At 36.9% G+C, this 18,635-nt stretch overlaps 1 protein-coding gene across 1 annotated transcript in view; it reads left to right on the forward strand.

Moving 5' to 3' along the window:
• GPATCH2 (G-patch domain containing 2) overlaps positions 1-8,944 on the forward strand; it is a 127,711-nt gene extending 118,767 nt beyond the window's left edge. Inside the window, exon 10 of the mRNA XM_032989439.2 lies at positions 5,256-8,944. Coding sequence (XP_032845330.1) covers positions 5,256-5,425 — 170 coding nt within the window. The 3' untranslated portion in view covers positions 5,426-8,944. The remainder of the gene's footprint in view (positions 1-5,255) is intronic.
• Positions 8,945-18,635: the final 9,691 nt, after the last annotated feature.

An 18,635-nucleotide genomic window follows, 5' to 3' on the forward strand; every position in this document is an offset into this window, starting at 1 on the left:
GGTACTGATTTTAGAAATCACAGTATAGCTGTCGGCTATGCTCATGATGCTGACTGCGCAATTATCCAAAACAGTTTTAAGAATATAAACATCTAGACAGTCTGATTCCCATTTTTCTAGTTAGAGAGAACTGGCATAAAAAGATACACCACATTAATGTACTATTCTGATTATATTACTTGTAAAATTGTCTTATGTATCAGGATCAGTCCCTACTGTTCTGAGCTCACCCATCTAGTGAGGAGTCAGAAAAGAAAAAGAATAGATGGAATATTAAATGCTTTCAGAAAATGAGGGGGAAAGTGCACTATCTTTTAAAGTGAAGCAGCATGTATCGTTTCTCCTTCCATTGGCTGTTTATCCAACATCAATACAACACTTTAGGAGCCAAATTACTAAACAAGCTGCCAATTAGGCTTGCAGTCAGCTGGATAGATTAGTGGCTAAGAGAGGCAGATACAAGATTTTCATCTCTTGAGCCAATTACGCAAGTGAATTACCATCCACAATACTCCTTGGATGATTTGAGGTAGAAAGACTGACTCTGCTGTGATAGACATAAGTGAGATCCAGGGTAGGGGGTAAGGGTTAGCAGGCCATGTATTGCAAAAATTACCGAAGCAAAAAGAGATCCTTCTAGGAAAGGATTTAAAGGATTTAAGGCTGCTGGGAGCGATAGAAGAGGAAATAATAGTTGTGGTATGCTCTGCAAAGGCATTGCTGTTCTACTCACAAGTCTTAATCATATAAAAGAAAGATGAAAGGCCAAGACTATATTTATGTACAGTGTCATTTTCTCAGAACTGTTTAAAAACCCATTTTCTTAACATCAAAAATAGTTTGGTGGCCAGAGATGAAATTACTTCAATATGCCTTCTTTTGTTGCTTACAGTGGGGGGGGAATGGGGGGAGAGGGGAAAAAAACAATTTGTAAATAAGAGTTACTTAAGAGATTGAACCTAGCTGTATTCTGATTTTATTCACTCAAATAAACCAAACATATTTGATGTTAGTCTTATCCAGCAATTGGACCACACAAATCAATATTTTCACAGTAGTGGTTTGTGGGGTCACAGTTTCATTATTATTCTATAATAAATAATAATTTAATTGGTAAGCTTTAATTTTTTTAGAAGCATTTTGCAAATAAAATGGATCTGTCAGATCAAAACTGTGCATTGGCTCATTTGTTTCCTGCTGATGATGTTGTACACCGGTGTAACATTGTTTCTTAAATATGAGGCAAATTTAAAACCTGAACTTTTGCAAGCTGTTGTATCCAAAAATGATTAAACAGATGTGGAGCCTGCAGCAGCATTAGACCTCTGATCTGATTTTAGCTTACAGATGGAATTAAATTAATTCATGGCAATCATTGTAAAATCAAGGGTATGGCACTGAATGCTAGTGTACTGTTTAACCAGGACATACCTGTCTCAACAGCTGTTAAGAAAAAATTACATACCTTTATTTTTGATTGAAACCTGCCTTTAATGCCATCATAAATATCATACCAAAATTAAGCAAATGTGATGATTTTTTTGTTTTCCCCTTCCCAGGTTTGTCTCTTTCTACTCATAGGTTCCATATTCCATGTGTGTAAGGTCATATGTATAATATGTGTAGACCTTGAAGTATGTCTATTAATATACACAAAGGTTTTATGCTTTTTTTTTTTTTTTCCGCAGTTGTCAGTATTGCAAAGAAAAGGAACATAAATGAGGGTATTTGACAGTGTTGTCTTTTCAAGCAAGTCCCTCAGTGTTTGCTCCTCACTTGTGTAATGGCAGCCACTTCTACATGCGGACTGCTCATCTGGTAGATCAAGAACCAAGTTGTTATGGTTGCTAAAAACATTTTCAGTCTGTAGAAAGAAAAAGCTGCACAGGAGATTCCTACAAATTGTTAATACAGAGACTTCCTTGTAACTCCTGGAACCCCACAAAACTTCATACAGCAATAAACTTAGAAAAATGTATCCCCGCTTGTTTTTTCTTAATCAGATTTTGCATAGTTATTTTTTGGGGATGGCACAGTGGGTTGATTTTGCTCTTGCTCCTGGGTGGGTCGAGACTGAACACGTCCCAGAGGTAGAACAGCTGTCTTCAAGGCCAGTGTGCTTGGACCATTCTCTCTAACAGGCCCTACTGGCTAGTCCAGGAAGTGCCATAGGCATGAATTAAAAACTGAACTTGAAGATGAATATTGCAAGGACAATTACTGCTTTTAATTAGAAAATAAAAGCCCAAAGCACAGGAATGGGAGTCAGGGGAATAGCAGAGAGTGTAGCATGATTTTTAAGAGCTCTCTCCTGTCATGCAGTCAATCAGCAATGCAAATTATTATTTTTTTTCTGATTGCTGATTGGTTGTAGAATGGAGGAAGATGGCAATAGCGCTATCCATATTCTTCTGATTCAAGTAAAATACAGGTAAATTTTTCAAATGATGGATGAAACTTACAGGAATATTAAAGATATATATAGATAGTATTTATGTAAAAACTGACTATAATGCAAAAGAATGGCCTGCATATATTACATATTTTTCACAATTAAAAGGTATCCATATTCACCTCATTTGCAAGAAGGATTGATTAGTCAATTAGTAATATAGGCAAGTTGGGTGGGTTTTTGGTTTTTCCTTATTCTGGCTGCAATACAAAGCCTCCAAACACATTATCCTTTGGACAGTGTGTGCTGTTTGTTTGCCTAAAAGTGATATATGAAGCCAAGTTTACAGTGATTTCTGCTTTTTTTTCTTTCTTTTTTTTAAATCTGGTGATATATAGAATGAAACAGAACTCTTCAGTGGAGGTTTCAGTCTTCTTACAGGAGGTAGAAAAATATGGACGATGGAGAAAAAATAGTTATAGTATACATTCTAGAAGTACTTATATGTCTTTAAAAACAGCAAGTATTCTAATTGTCCTGTCAGTCAAAGGAAAAAAAAGAAAAAAAAAAATTGAGCTACCTCAAAAAATATCAAAAATGGAAACATCCATTTATTAAATAACGTCAGGGTACGGATTTTACTTTTATGTATCTTTTTTGTCAGATTGCTCTGACTGTCTTGGGAATTTAAATTCATTTAGAAAGGTACAGCTGTTACAGGGGAAGGTCTGTGGGTTCTTTGCACAAATAGACTAACAAAAAAAGCTGTTTAGATTGTCTCAGGCTATGCCTTGTATACCATTCCAGCAGCATTGTTGTCTTTGCCTAAGCAGCATTATGAATTCCTTAATTTTTCTAATTCTTGGATGTCATGAAATATACTTCTTTACTGCTTGGCAGATATGTTGGATCTTTCTTCTAAGTTTTTCTCTTAATTGATCCACAGATATTCATTGGAACAATGCTCCATTTCTTACCATCACTTGTGAAAAGTAGACCAAAGCACACTTCCAGGATTTTACCTGCAAAGTTTACCAGAGCTTTTGCTGGAACAGTAGCCTTTTTTTCTTTCCATTTTTTTTGATCTAGAAAGTGAAACTAAGAAAGTTGCAAAGCCCGTGTTGTGTATGCCAGGCAGTGTCAGGGACTCGTCTGTATGAAAATTCCCTCTGCCTGTGGGGGTTTGAAAAGAAAGGAAGTCTTGGACATTGAATTTTGTGCTGGTCAGTTCAAGAGGAACCCTCTTGGGTACTGGATGCTGCTGACTTAAAAGCCTTTATTTTAAGCCTAGCATTAAGCACAGCTTCAAAACAGTGTTAAAGGATGGCTTCTCTCAATGCTTTCCCCTTTTTCTTTCACTCAGGAGCTGACATACTAGAAAGCTGTCTACCTTTTATGTAGCCAGCATTTTATTGAATAAGAACAGATTATAGTGGATAATGCTGGAGTACTGTAAATTCATCATCACAATCATCATGAAGTTTTTAATGTGCACCTCTCATTTTGAACGTCTGTCTGTGTATGCTTTTTCCACTGTGGGACTTTTCTTTTTTTACTATGTGTGTGTGTGTGTGTGTGTGATAAATGAGGCTTTTCAGAAGTGCATGTTCAACTTTTCTTGTGTTCTTGTTTAGTAAGTTCATAGAATGATGAGCCAGCTGCTAGTCAATGGTACGTTCTTGATTGAAGACATCATAGTCTCCAAAACCATAGTCTCCTTCTACAGTATTTTTCAAAAAGGAGAAGGCCAGAATAAAAAGGTAGAAAGTTAAACAGATAATATTTGGAGCTGGGCACATGGTAGGGGTTTGTTCTGTTGTCAGGAGGAAGGGAGATGTTGAACAAAGCTGAAAACAAAATCCAGCTGCCTACATGCAACTGCTTGTGTTAGTTCAGAAACTTCAGCCCTTTTTAAGCTTGTTTGTATGGTGTAACTTGATAAGTTTTAATGCAGATTCTTGAAATAAATATAACTTGTATCCCACATGCAAGACAGTTATATATGGGAAGACTTATCCATGTATCATCTCCAAACTCTAGCTACAGGAGTTTGGTTGATGAGGGGAAAAAAACAGCTTTGTTACTTGACTTCACTTTTTTTTATGATGCATTCATGGAAAAAAAAATATGTTATTAAAGAAATTAATATGTCATATTAACACTTTCAATCCTGATGATCTTTTCTGCAGTATGTATGGAGGTTTTCTCAGAGATCTTGATGTATGGAGGGAAAAGTGTAAACAACATTTAATGGCATTGAAAATACCAAAAGTAAGCTTGGATGTATTACTCTCTCTTACAATGTTCTGTAAAAGAGAAACTGAGTAAAGATATAACTGAATTTCAGAATAGAAGACCACTTGTCTGTACTGTTTCTGTAACAACTGTAATTGTTTAATCCAAAATTAATTATTGTGTTTTATTGAAAGAGATGTTGAGCATTAGTAAATATTGCTAAGAATTGAAAGATCGTCATGTTACTATGATGTGCCTCAGCTTAGTAACTGTATAGGACAAGAAATTCAGGTAATCTTGCCAGTGCATTGGTAGACTTGTGCAAGTGATTCATGTTCTTTGAGATTGATGCAAAGTCTACTGTATTGGAATATAAAAGATCTGTGACAATATTTGTCATACTTAAAAACTGACTTTTTCAAAACATCAAAGATAAAGCAAAGTGTAAGACTGTATTATTTAGAATCATATGCAGTCAGGAGGTCAACATGTGCAAAGACAGCCTGTTCTAGCAACCTGTTATATGAATGAGGAGAATAAGAAGGTTTGAAGCTTTAAGGGAGATTATCCTGCTTGTCTCCACATGGCAGGCTGTGCTGATTAATGCTGTGTATTTCTTTAATCTCAGGGTTTGTTGGTGAAAACACCCAACCAATTCCAGAAAACAACATTGGAAACAGAATGCTTCAGAGTATGGGCTGGACGCCTGGCTCGGGCCTTGGACCAGACGGCAAAGGGATAGCAGAGCCAATACGAGCCATCCAGAGACCAAAAGGACTCGGACTTGGATTTAGCTGACAGAAATGCACCCTGGCTGCCCAATAAAAATAAAGCTCAGAATGAATTTAAAAATATGAGGAAAAAATTTAAAAAAAATGGCAAACATATTATTTGTGATCAGCAAATCCAGTTACTCTTCTCTCAAAGATCACTGAAGTCAGTGTGCTTCACATTAGCCACACCAGCTGCAAGGTACAGCCACAGTGACAGAAATGGCATTTGAGTCTAACTTTATAATGGTGCTAAAATGTACAAAATCTTCTACTTTTTTATTTTCTGTGGTCTTAAAGTTTGTATTAAGCATAAAATTCAGTATGTTCACTTTTTTTCATAAAAGCTTCTGACACAGCAGGTTTTAGTATATAAGCAATTTTTTTTTTTTAAGTATAATTTCATCTCGAGAGTCTTGATAAGATTTGTCAAGGAAAATTGAACTTTTTACAGCTATTGCTTTCTCCCCCTTTTCAGGCAAAGTTTCCAAACCTGGTATTTCTAGTGTTTAACAATAGTTGAGGATAAGCTGTCATTTTGCCCATAAGATATACACGTTTCCCACTGGAAGGTGATATGGTATGCAATTTTGTATAAGAGCATGAAAAATGGCTTTGTTGTCATAGGAATGGCATTCCAACACCATTATGGGGCAATATATCACTGTCTTCCACATTCAAGATCAAAAGGAAAGCTTTTATACTTGTTTTTACATTTACAAGTTTATCTCTTTTCAGCAAATATTTTAAAAAGTTAAAGTTTATTCTGACTTTGGATTTCCCTTTATATTAATATTCCCCCATGTTTCCACATTTAGGAATAGTTTGAGCTTTGAACCAGGAAATAGTATTTTAATGGTGACTGTCAGTGTTTATATTCTGGGATTTGGTGTATTTTAAACAATGCAGTATTCAACATCATGTTATCATTTAGTTTGTGATTGTGCTGGTGCCAATGAGCCACAACCTTTAAGGATCACAAACAGAAAAAGGGCAAGGAGAAGCAGGGTTAGAGTGGAGGAAAGAAACGAAAGAGATACTTTGATGGCATCTCACAAATCTAGGCTAGCAATTAAAAATCAAGAGGGATCATTAAGTGTTTTAATCAGTATCCTAATGTATCTAATGTCAACAGAAGCAATTTCACTAAGCGCCAACCAATCAAGCTCCTAGGGTACTTATTGGTTTGCAGTATAAAACAAATTCCACTTTAAAATTAAATGATAGGGCTGAAGGAAACTGTTGTTCAGATGGTCTAAGGAGAAAATCCTCTCCCTCTCCCGCCCACCCCGCTAGTAGTTGGCAATATTTACCCTGACTGCAGAGGGAACAGGATTTGATTCTACAGTCTTTTTTTCTTCAATAGGAAGATCTCCCTCTTTCTCTACTTCCAGACTGCAGAAAAAAAATACTTCTGGATGCTTTCAAAGATATTTCCTTCATGTGATTGTGAAATACAGTGATTAATTTTAAGAAGTTTTTTTATTACTTTTCTTTTTCTCTCAGCTTCACTCATTTTCAGAAAAATAACTATGAAAAAGAAGTAGCAGCAGCATTATAAGATTGAATTTGCTTAAAAGAAATGTTCATGCTTTCTACTGTGAGTACTGTCGGTTTGGGAATATTGATTCACCATACACGTAGTGTAGAGTAAAAGGTTAATACCTGTTTTTAACTATAGCCAAATGCACATGTTCTCTGAGTTTCAGGAGAACAATTTATTGCTGTTTAAATACTTGATATGATTGTGTGGGTTTGCTTTTTGAAATTATAAGAAATTTAAAAAAAACTTGGGATTTATAATTAACACATACACTTTTTATTGGAAGGTTTTCAGGCTTAGCATAATGTGAGTTTGCAACTTCAGATATCTCTTGAACAACTAGACTGAGTTAAATACATTCCATATCCAAAGAATTTCAGGGCCACATAATTGCAAAGGGCTGAGAGCCTGGAATTCTGCAGCTAGCAGAGGTGCCCACTTGTATAAGTGATATTTACAATAATTAATTTATGTAGTGTGGCATGCTCCCATTCTTTCAATGCAATGTGCTACGGAAAGCAAGTGTATTCTAAAGATCTCTTTGTATTGTACACCACAATCAAAAATTCCTTAAAATAATTTTCAACATATGAATTGTGAAGGTTAGTCTTTTAAGTTCTGTTTGTTCTAGTTCTATTTGCAAAACTGTAAAGAAATATTAATTCTATGTTAAAATTCTTCTGTTTTGCTTTGGTTACAACACCTCCATATCTTGGGCTGGAAATTCTAAGTATGGCACATATAACACTTGTTTGAAGTATTTCTGCGCAGTTTACCATTGGAGCGGTTTCTCAAGAAATCAGGCTGCAGCTCCAAAAGTATTTGAAAATGTTACCTATTTTCAAAAGATAAAAGGGAAATCATGGATACATGTTGAGACAAAACCTCTTTAGCCCATTCAGCTCTTTGTTCATCCATTCATACAGATACAGTGAAGCAGCCAACATAATGGAAGAACTGTTTAGTCTGATTGGAAATCTTACAACTTTTGTTTTAAGTCAGTCTATTAGTGAGAAACTATTAGACATTAAGATTAGTCAAATTGATTTCGATATAAAGATAGATACACTTTGTCTGTTTTCCAGCAGGTATTCTCATAGATGGCACAGCTGACAGCCAACTTTATCTGTTAGAAGCTTTGTAGAACAATGTGATTTATTGAAGTATTTTTATGTAGTGTTTTGAGAGATTTTTTTGTTGCAGTAAAATTTCCATTCTGAATCACACTATCATTTTGTTTCTGTTTTTCTGCATTGCACAGGGGTGGTTTTAAAGATACTTCAGTAGTGTGATTTTGCAGTTAAAACTAGTGGTAAGAAACAAAACAAAAATTGTATTCTTTTTATTTTTTAAACTGTTGCAGTGTTAGTTGGCTTTGAAACATGCCAGAGTAATTGGATTTATTGGGTTTTTTTTTTTCAGGTCTTTCCCACCTAACTTGCAATCAAACTCTGATACCTGCTGTAAAGCTGGCTCAATGTATTTTAAAATACAAATACAAGTATTTTCAGATACTAATTCTTAATCGCTGTGACACTGAAGGGCTTTATGCCTACATAAATAAATATGGGATCATCTTGTATCTAAAAGTTACCATCCATCACTTGCCAGATTCTTTCCATTTAGGTGTTTGATTAATCAGTAGCTCAGCTGTTACCATAATATTCTTCCTCTGCAGATTGTTTAGTGAAGAGAAGAGATGTTACATATTATCAGCATTGCATTTTCCTACATATTCCATGGTGTCTGAAAGTTCTGTGAATTGAGCCATTAACTGTTAATAAAAGATACCCGTGAACAGTACCTTATTTTTAAATAAATATTTGTCAAAGTCGGAGAAGCATTATCAATATGCTTATTTTAACAAGTTTGTCCCTGCATTTGTCTTTCTGCAATTAGGTCAATAATGAATGTAGAATGGCGGTAAATAGCTAAATAATATGTATAGAATGCTTTGCTATAACAACACAAATGCAAGATGAAATAAAATAAATAGACTCCGTTCTTCATGGGTTTTGTATGTTCTTTTCCTTAAACTGCCATTTTCAATAACATTGTTATTGCAGAGGTGAGTACAAAAACATGCTGTTTCTGGAAATACAATTAAGGTTGCTAATACCTTGTACCCAGCAGATGCATATGATGCTAAAGTTATTATGCTACCTTATATGTACCTTTTTACTAGTACTTCTTTTCTAGGTTATTATTATCCAGCTGAGACGGTTACACCAGGAAATGCCTTAAGAAGTTTGCAGTACTTTTGTTATCGTATTCTTCTAAGACTTTTAAATTCAAGTTCTCTTCACTTTTTAAGTATGTGTATACTTTGATAACTGTGACAGGACCTTGTACTTTCTCTTCAAACAGTTCTCCAGAACTGTTCCACCAAAAACTCACACAACCTTTCTTTTACTTTCCTTCTCCCCACACTCCCAGGGCAGTCTCAGGAAAGGCATATCAGAAATGGGGATCCTTTCCCTCTGAAGTCAAGAAATTTTTTAATTAGACTTTAATCTCTAGCGGAGTTTTCAGGAGCAGTTCCGTACACAGCAGTTGCATAATCGAGTTACCCACAATAGAGTCCCATACATAAGGGCAGTGCATGTGTTTAAGTCTGAAAAAACACAGTCTGAATTATTTCTTTATCAACCTGTAGTCCAGCTGTAAAGCTAATGTAAAATGTTAAAGAGACGATGGCATTTTTAAAGATTATTATATGATTTTGCTTTGAATTCTCCCTGGGAAAGATTTTATTGTGTTTAAGTGGACTTTCTTCACAGATATGATATTCAAGATAGGGAATTTTTTTTTTTTTTAATCATCTCTCTATACCAGAAAAAGGCTTCAAGGAGGTGCAGCAATTTCAGCACTGATCTGCTTGTCTCAAGTGGGGTTTTTTGCTAGAAAAACTGGAAAACCTTTACCAGCATTGATTGATATAAGCTGTATCTACTATCTACTAAGCTATAAGAGAGTTTGTTCAGTAAAATTATTAACAGATTTTTTAATGTAAGTGATCTGCACCTGTGAGTACTGTGGTTATTAACAGCTTTGCAAAGTGGTTTGAATTAATATGAGGTATTCCGTCTATAGGAAGCTAAGATTTTGGCCTGACTATATCATTGCTATAACGAATTTAAGTATTGGGGAGTCTGAATTCTGAAACTGAATATAAGTCATTAGTCTCTGAGGAATGTATGTTTTATTGTAATATATTTACACTGATTAAATATGCAAATATTTTAAAATAAATTTCAGCATATTTGATCATAGATATGCTCAATTTAATTGTGCTTTGTTCTAGTGTTGTCTTTCATCTTTAACATTTGTCCATTTTTCTGATAAAGTGTATCCCTGTATATGTTTTAAGTAATAATACCCAGTGTATTCTGTCTTAAAGTGTTAGTTTATGTATGTGCTAAGTGATGCCACTCAAGATTCTGTGTCATTTCTACTAGTCTAGTGAAGTTGTTTTTCAGTACCTCCCTAGACCAGTTTTCTGAATGGCCTACTGTTGCCTTCATCAGTTGTTGTAAGAGATTTTGACACTGAAAACTTGAAATTTCTTTAGCCTAGGCAGGCTGTTGTGTTGGCCCCTCTCTTTCCTGTGGCCCCAAGCCGAGGAAGACTGGAAGATATGTAATACTTTCTGCACATAAATATCTCCGTTGACTTGAATATGTGAAGTACTACATAGGTCTAAAAATAAGCATGCATGCAAGTGTTTGCAGATTGGGGCCTTAACTTCCTTCCCTGTAAAAGATACAGGTCCTAAATTTTCCATGGCATCAGAGTTCCCGCAGACCCCTGGAGCCAGCTCCTCTTCGCTGGATCGTGCTGGCCCATCGTCAGCATTGAGCTTCTTTAGAGCAGCTGTCTGGCTGCTGTAATGTACGGGTTGGCTTGTGGTTGTCAATCTGTCTGTCCTTTCAGTATCGAATGCGGTACATCCCAGCAGCGCAGGGAGTCAGGGTGCTGCTTCAACCTGGAACTTCTCCACTTTGCACAGCTCGAAATAACACACAATAGACCACTCACACCAGGTTGTCTGGGCCACAGTTGACACCATCAGGCAGGCGGTCTAGTACTGGGTGGTGGATGTGTGTGCTATGTAGTCATGCACTCCAGCAAAGTAATGAGAAAAAGGGGAAGAAGAAACTATAAAATGTTTTCGGTTCAAAAAGGATATAGCAGAAAAGTAAGAATTGTAGATAATGGAAAGTATCAAAATCATTTCTGAGGCTATGATACAATGAGAAATTTGAAATCTCTCTTAAATTTGGGAGCAGATGAGTAAGGGAAAACATGTATGCAGAAGGAAAATGTAAATGTCCCAAGTAATATTTTCTCTAATTTATAAAAAAGGTGTCAACATTAAAGTGTTTGGCAAAACAAACTCAACGTTTTGACTCACCTTTTCGACACGCTGGAAGCTTTAGTACCTGAGGTAAGTTAAACTCATGCATCTACTGCTTTAAATACTTTAAACTTTCTCAGTGTGTCAGCTTAGTCAGCTTATTTTACCCTTGTCCACTCTTAAAACTTCCTCCATCTTCTCAAGAGTCTTGTATTGTTGGTACTGGACCTCAGATTGCTCCCTGCTTGTCCATTTCCATGAGTTTTGTTTTCTGATTTAATGGGCTGTGATTTTTTTTTTTTTTCCATTCAACTTCCTTGGAAATTGACTATAACATGATTTCAACGTATTATTCTATAAGGTAGATTTAAGTGGTGCAAGGAGATTCTCTGAAGAATAGGGACAAATGAGTTTTGGTTTTTCCTCCCGTAAAATGTTTCTGCATTTAGATCCTTGATTTCTTTGAAGAACCTTACTGCTGTTCACTGTCCTCCCATTGGTTTCTCTCTTGCACAAACATGGCTGTTTTCTTACAAAATATTGTGGTGGAGGGCACAAGAATTTTTCCAGTGGTTGCATTTGCAAGTATGCATATTTTCAATTTTGTGCTTTCAGTTTCAAGTAGTAAGAGTTAAGTTTGAATTCCATGTGTTGCCTTATGTTTTTTTCAAAATGTTCCAGGTTACCTCAAGCATCTAGATGTTCTGCCATTTGTGAAGAAAGTGGAGTATTTATCTAACATTTTCTAAATGCCAAGACATCAGTCTATGTGATGCTGGCCCTCTCATTTCTGGTAGTAATAGATACAATCTCCAACATAAACCATAAATACCTAAGAGTAGTTAATACAAGGTGTAAAAATTGCTTGATCAAGAATACCAGTGATACTCAGGATGTTAATTTGGATTAAACTCAAATAGTTCCAGTACCTGAGAGAAAACGTTAATAATCTGTTCCATATTTCTTTTTTATGTGCCATGGTATGCCTTACTACTGAAATAAGACATTTTGAGAGTGAACCAATAATAATTTTAAGGGTTTTCTTAAAGTGATGTAAATAATAACACAATTACCAGGTTGCCTTTTTACTCATTGCAATGTGTAAGCTGATTTATTTTTCATCTTCTTTTTGTCAGTGAACATATGAATGCTAGTGAATCACAGTTCTTGTTAACTGGATTTAGGCAATTTCTACCCATTACCCACAAAGATAGTTCAACTCCTAAACAGCAGCTCTTGGCCAGGAGTTTGACAGAACACGAAGCGTGGGCAGGAATGCTGCCGCTTGCAAAAGTGTTGGAACAGAGAAGAATTTACCATCTAGAGAATCCTCCCACCTTTCAACCTCTACATTTCACCTACCTGCAGTTTTCCCAGTAGGCATAGGGTTTTCTTGGAGCCCCAGGTCAACAAAGTACATTTTGAAAAATACACGGTTGCTCCACAACTTCCTTTGGAATTGTTGAAATGTCCCGTGAAGGGAACACCATCTAAATCAACCTCCGCTGCCCCCAGTAGTAACCATGTTACCTGTTACTGCAAGTTGAAAGTATCATTGCCTTTGCCATGAGAAGTTTGGGTTGTGGTTGTTCTGGATGAGGGAAGCTCCAGCAGCTGCTGTTCTGGAGCGAGGTCTGTGACCACCCGCCCCGTGGACCCGTGGCACATTGGCTCCAACGGGCTAATCCCTTCAGGTTTAAAGAAGGGCCGGCACCAGTTTCTGAGAGGTGCTACCAGTAACATCCTGGTAAGTGCAGGCTTGGACTTCCCAGAAGGGTCAAATATGCTGATCATGGAGTTCCATGGCTACTACCATGGGCTTTTGTCCCTGGGACGGGCTGCCACTTTACTGTGGAACGGAGAGACTGTGAGCTTCATGTATTTGGCATGCAGGATCTGTTACAGGTGCAGATTTGTAGGCAGTGGTTTGAGACTGAGATCATTACAAATGAACCGCTACAAGACTAATTGTACTGGACCGTGGCAAAAAGGTTACAATGTCATGGCAAGGGAAGTTATCCTGTGGTGATTTTTGTCACCATCCAGGATAGCAGCTGTTTGAATAATTTTGTCCAGAACCACATCCCTGCACTGTCTTTGGACCTGGTGAATCAAAAAGGCAAAACTAAAAAAAAAAAAAAAAATAAAAATAAAAAAATAAAAAAAATTATGTTTCACTGTGTAGTTGAGAAAATTATTTGCCTGTATGTGTCTACACAAACACACATGAATGCATATAGATTTAGATCTCTATAGCAAACAGTGTAATACATAAAATTATGAAAACAATAGTTAAATGCTAGGATGTTTGTTAAATGGTCACCCCACATACCTCACAGAAGTGAGACAAAACCTCTGGTTCTGCTGAGCCTGCATTACTTAAAAGGGGTGAGTTGCTTCAATGAAAGTCAATAAATCTGCAATGTATTGTTTCATATTCTGTCTTTATGTAAACCTACCCAGGTTTTTTCAGTTGTCTTCTTCCTAATCAGTGGTAAAGTGCATTTAATAGCTCACTTAAGGTGTCATCCATTACTATGAGTTACTGTTAGAACTAATTAATAGAGCTGAAATTATTTTGTAATGAGAAATTGAAGTATTGCAGTGTTAAAAAAAAAATTACCATTCATAGCTAATTAACGTTTAACAATGCAAATAAGCTGATAATTATTTTTCAGGCCATAGAAAAATTCTGTGACACTTCATATACTACCTTTGTGATCCTAATTGTTTCTGAAAAATACCTTTAGAGAGAAATAGTCTGAAGAAATTTCCCTGGATACAAGGCAGTTTCTGAAGTGCACGATGAATGAGAGCTCTCCTTTTGTTCATGTGGGGCCGCATTCAGCAGCTATTTCTCATGGTAAATACTGATGAAGAGAAGGAAAAAGTAAGGGTCACAAAGGTAGGTGGAAGGGGAAATTATGTGGGATCTTGGCCAAAATTTCCTGGCTGCTCCAAGTCAGCCATTCTCTTTGGCTACTGCAGGCATTATAACTGCAGCCCCAGTGGGCTGAAATTGTTTGGATCCTTCATGAGAGAAGATGCTAACAGCAAGTGAACACAAAATTCACAAAATTTATTTTTAGGTTCTATACATGGTAAAGGAATGCAGCTAAACCACCCAGAAGCAAAAAGGAAAACTGAAAGTCTGACCTTGTGTGGCAGTGTGAGGCATGTGAGTTCATAGTCCTCCAGATGTCAAGATGTTGGTTTTTCCTTCCAGATTTCATCACTTTGGATGTTACTCGAGGCAGGAGTTTTCAGAGGAAGCATTAAATTGGTGGTGTTCTTGTATCGCCTGCATCGCCTGCTGATCAGGCAGCAGCCGCTGCAGGTGCAGGTGGAAGTTTTGTTTTGTTCTGCGGCATTTTTCACCCATTTTTCACAACAAGTCCGAGTAAATATTAAAATCTGTTCTGAAGTGACACAAGCTGCCATGTTGTCATCACTGTTAACTTTGGTAAATGAAATATGCTCTTACTCTGTTTCAACTTATAGCCCAACTTCATAACCTTTATTGTATTTCAAGATGTCTGTTTAATGTGACAAAAACTTTATTTTATCAAAAGTTTTCCTGAAAGTGTTGAGTTTTTGCTGGGTTTCTTTTTTTTTTTTTTTGAGTCAATTCGTAATAAATGCTATTTTAGTTAGCAGGTTTAAGATAATATGTAATCAACTGGCAAGTGAATTGTAGAGGCTCCTGCTGGTGTCCTACTAAGCACAGACACTTTACATTACACATCTGATGTTTTAAGGAGATCCCAGTTTCTCTCCAGCAAGACAGTGCCACTAGCTGACGAGAGTATGATCTACTCTAGCCAATTTTGGTTTTATTTGCACATTGGAGTTGTCTTCTGCCTTTGAGTTGTCAGACGGCATAAATCACCCTCCAGTTCGCAGACACGGCCCGTTCTGCCACAGAAGAACGTTCCTTGATAGTTCTTAATTTTTCCTGTAGAACGTGGGGTGCATTTTGTCATCCCTCTCTCAGCTGCCCCTTCTCCCCCACTATGGACTTTTCTGCCAGGACTGTCCACTGCTGCTGTTTTACTGTTTAAGTGGTGGTCTGCAAACTGGTATCAACCCATCTATCTTCCTTAGAAATTTTCTGTTGTTGTTGTTTTCAACATCAGGTGAGGCCTTGTGATCACGTCCTATATAATCATCTGGGAGTCTCCCATAATACCGTATGTTTTGCTGAAAGCCACCACGTCTGTTTGTGTATTGCAAAGTTTTACCTGGAAAACATCACCCATTTCTGTCTGATGGTCCTGTGCCGGAGGAAAGGGAAAAAAAAAAAAACGTGAAGGTAATATTTTATTTTCTTAATTCATTTAATTATTTTAAATTAAAATTATTAATTGAAGGAAGAGGAGTTCTGACTGAAGACAAGTCAGAAAGTTTGGGGTTGGCAGAACTGGGCCTGGAACCAGGTGCATGCTTCAGTCAGCACAAGTCATGTAACCTCTTAAACCAGGGGAGAAAAATCTTGTAGACGAGCAGCAGGTTACTGTGCTAAAGTTTTCCTACCATCAGGAAGGTTTGTAACATCACTTGCTGATGTTTTCATCATTCTGTATGCTGATTTAATAATTAAAATATTAAACCCATTCCATAGGTCAGCCTGTCTTTGGTCAGTATGTTATACAAATTTACATGTTTAATAACCACTGTAGCTATCGTGGTTGAAGGTTGTGATTTTTATGGATTCTTTTGCCAGCTTTGATGAACTTTATTATGAGGCCCTACCTGGGTACTTTTCATACCCATGGAGCAGCCCCATGCTCTGCTCCCCAGGACCGATGCAGGCTGGCTGGCTGCTCCTGCTTTGGACCCTTGGCAATCATTTTCCCCACTTGGCTCAGAACAATTATTAATGATGGTTTGAGCAACTCTCAGTCTAAAATTTGTTGATATTTTATAATTAAACATTTTTTCACATTAATTTTAATACATATTTAAGAAATCTGGCATGAAAAATAACACTTTCAGCAGGTTTATTCTCATCTGTCTTGCATGTTGTGTTTATCATCTCATAATGATGGTGTCTGAAAATCATACCTGTGTGTGTTACAGAGCAACGCAGCAATTTAGAGGCAGATTTTCAGGGCAGTGAGTAGTTGAAGTACAAAAAATTTTTGCAACTTCCACCTCTAATATAGCTATAGAATATCAAGTGACTTAAGGTATGTGTTTAATTGGAGCAATTCAGACTCCGCACACCACAGAGCATGGATGTTTTCAAATGGTTTTATTTCTAAATACAACTTTACAAAAGGAGGGAGAAGGCTGAGAAGCCATCCTGTCGTGGCTCTCACGCTCCTGTGTTTCTCCATTACGCCCGTTAACAACTACACTAGCAACAAGCAGCAGATTTTTTTTTTCCACTCTGTGAGTAATTGTCTGCACAGCAGTGACAGATGTGCAATATAGCAGCTTCTTCAGGAAAAAATTAACAGTTTGTCCAGCGTGTCAGCTCGCTCTTTTTAGTGCTTCGGAGGTCTTGGCCCCATTATGGATGATTTAGAAATTGAGGCAAGCTAAGACCAGCTGCCTGGGTTGAAAGCCTTAGTTAGTAGCCCTCATCTGCATTCCAGTATTCACTTACATCTAGAAATTGGTAGGGCTCCTCTGGCCACAAGATGAGTATGGGCTGACAATGCCTTGATTTGTTGAGAGAGAGAATAAATGGGTTTTTCAGAAGATGAGGAAATATCACCATTACTGGCCAATTTACAGCATTTTATCTGTTCTTCAAACATGTCACTTTTGTTATTGTTGCATGGTAATTACATAGTGAAACGGAAAGAAAACAAATTCTGGTTACATATTCAGATGGATTGCAAAATCATATAATCCTGATAAATGCCCATTTATGATACACACGGATGAAAGGTTCATTTTAATTTTGAATAGCTAGCACAGCCGTAAATAGGATATAGGATTAGATCCCACAGAATCTGATTACCTAAAAGCAAATAGTATTTTTCTTCACTTTTTTCATAACCAGGAAATTTAGTGTGTGCAGGGTATTTAAATAAACAGGTTTTCCATAAAACTATATGAAGTAAATAGTTCAATAATTTCTATATTTTAAATATAATCATTTAATACTATTCAGCTAAGTCTTTTCTGAAGTACTCATTTGTAAAAAGACATCAACCCATCAGTATTGCTGAGAAAGATATCTCACAGCTGTACCCTATTGCAAGTTATACATTTATGACAAATAGAAGCTTTGCTTATTGGACATCTAGTGCAACAAAGCAAAAGATGGACAGTATTAAGTGTCCATATACTGTGAATTGCAACTCTTACACCTTAACAGTTTTAAAGAAAGTTTCAGGGAAAATAATTAATTTAACAAACAAGTTCTGACAAAACACCAAGTAGCTGCAATTTTGGCAATAGCTTTCACTCATGAATCATTGCCTAAAGTACGGGAAGCTCCACTTTCCTCAGTGGGAAGGCATGAGGAAAGGAGTAGTCTGAAAATACACGCATTTATTAGCAAAAAGCTGTGCAACTGATTCCTGGACGTTACAGAGGTCAAAAGAAACTGCTTTGCAAAGCTGTCTGTTTCATAAACCCTTGCTGTCCAAATTACCTTCACGAGGTGTTATCTCCTCAACTTCAGGAAGGGTTTGCCATTGCTTCAAGAAGAGTAGGGATAGCAGAGAGGGGAGCACCCGGGAAGTTTTCATCAAGTCCCCTCTCACCCCCCTCCCCGTGAGCAGATGCCCCTGTCCCTGAAGGGAAGCCAAATTCACGGAGACCTTCCAGACACAGCACAGGCTGCCTGAACTGCATTAAACGAGCTTGGTTGCAGATTGCATGTGGTTCCAAGAGAAGAAAGATTTGAAAGCTTCAGCTTTTGGATACATCTAAGTATGGTGCCACGTGGTGCTAGGCCAGTCATGTTAGACATAATGTTCTGGAACAGGGAGTTAATGAAGGTGGTTAATCAAAATTCTCTCAAAGGAATATATTTAGGCCCCTACTAAATGTTTACCTGTGGCAAAGTCTAGCCTGAGTTTTTTTCAGCTGTTTTTATTCAAATACATCATCGATGTCAATAGGTACCAGCAATCTGAGCAACCAGAATGCATTTGGGTCTGGTCTCAACTGATTAACTTTTATCTGCCTGTAATTGTCCACCATGTAATCATTTAAAAGTTTACAGTTTGGGATCAGTTGTTACAGTTCCATTTATGGCTACAATAAGCCTTATGTGATCACAGGTAAATATTACTTAAATATTTATGACTAGTATCATTCTCTTCCTCAACCTTACGCTGTATTTATAGTAGTTTAACTTTTCTCCTCCTTCATCTT

The sequence above is a fragment of the Tyto alba genome, unplaced genomic scaffold, assembly GCF_018691265.1.
Source record: "Tyto alba isolate M040663 unplaced genomic scaffold, T.alba_DEE_v4.0 Super-Scaffold_16, whole genome shotgun sequence".
Taxonomy (NCBI): Eukaryota; Metazoa; Chordata; class Aves; order Strigiformes; family Tytonidae; genus Tyto; species Tyto alba.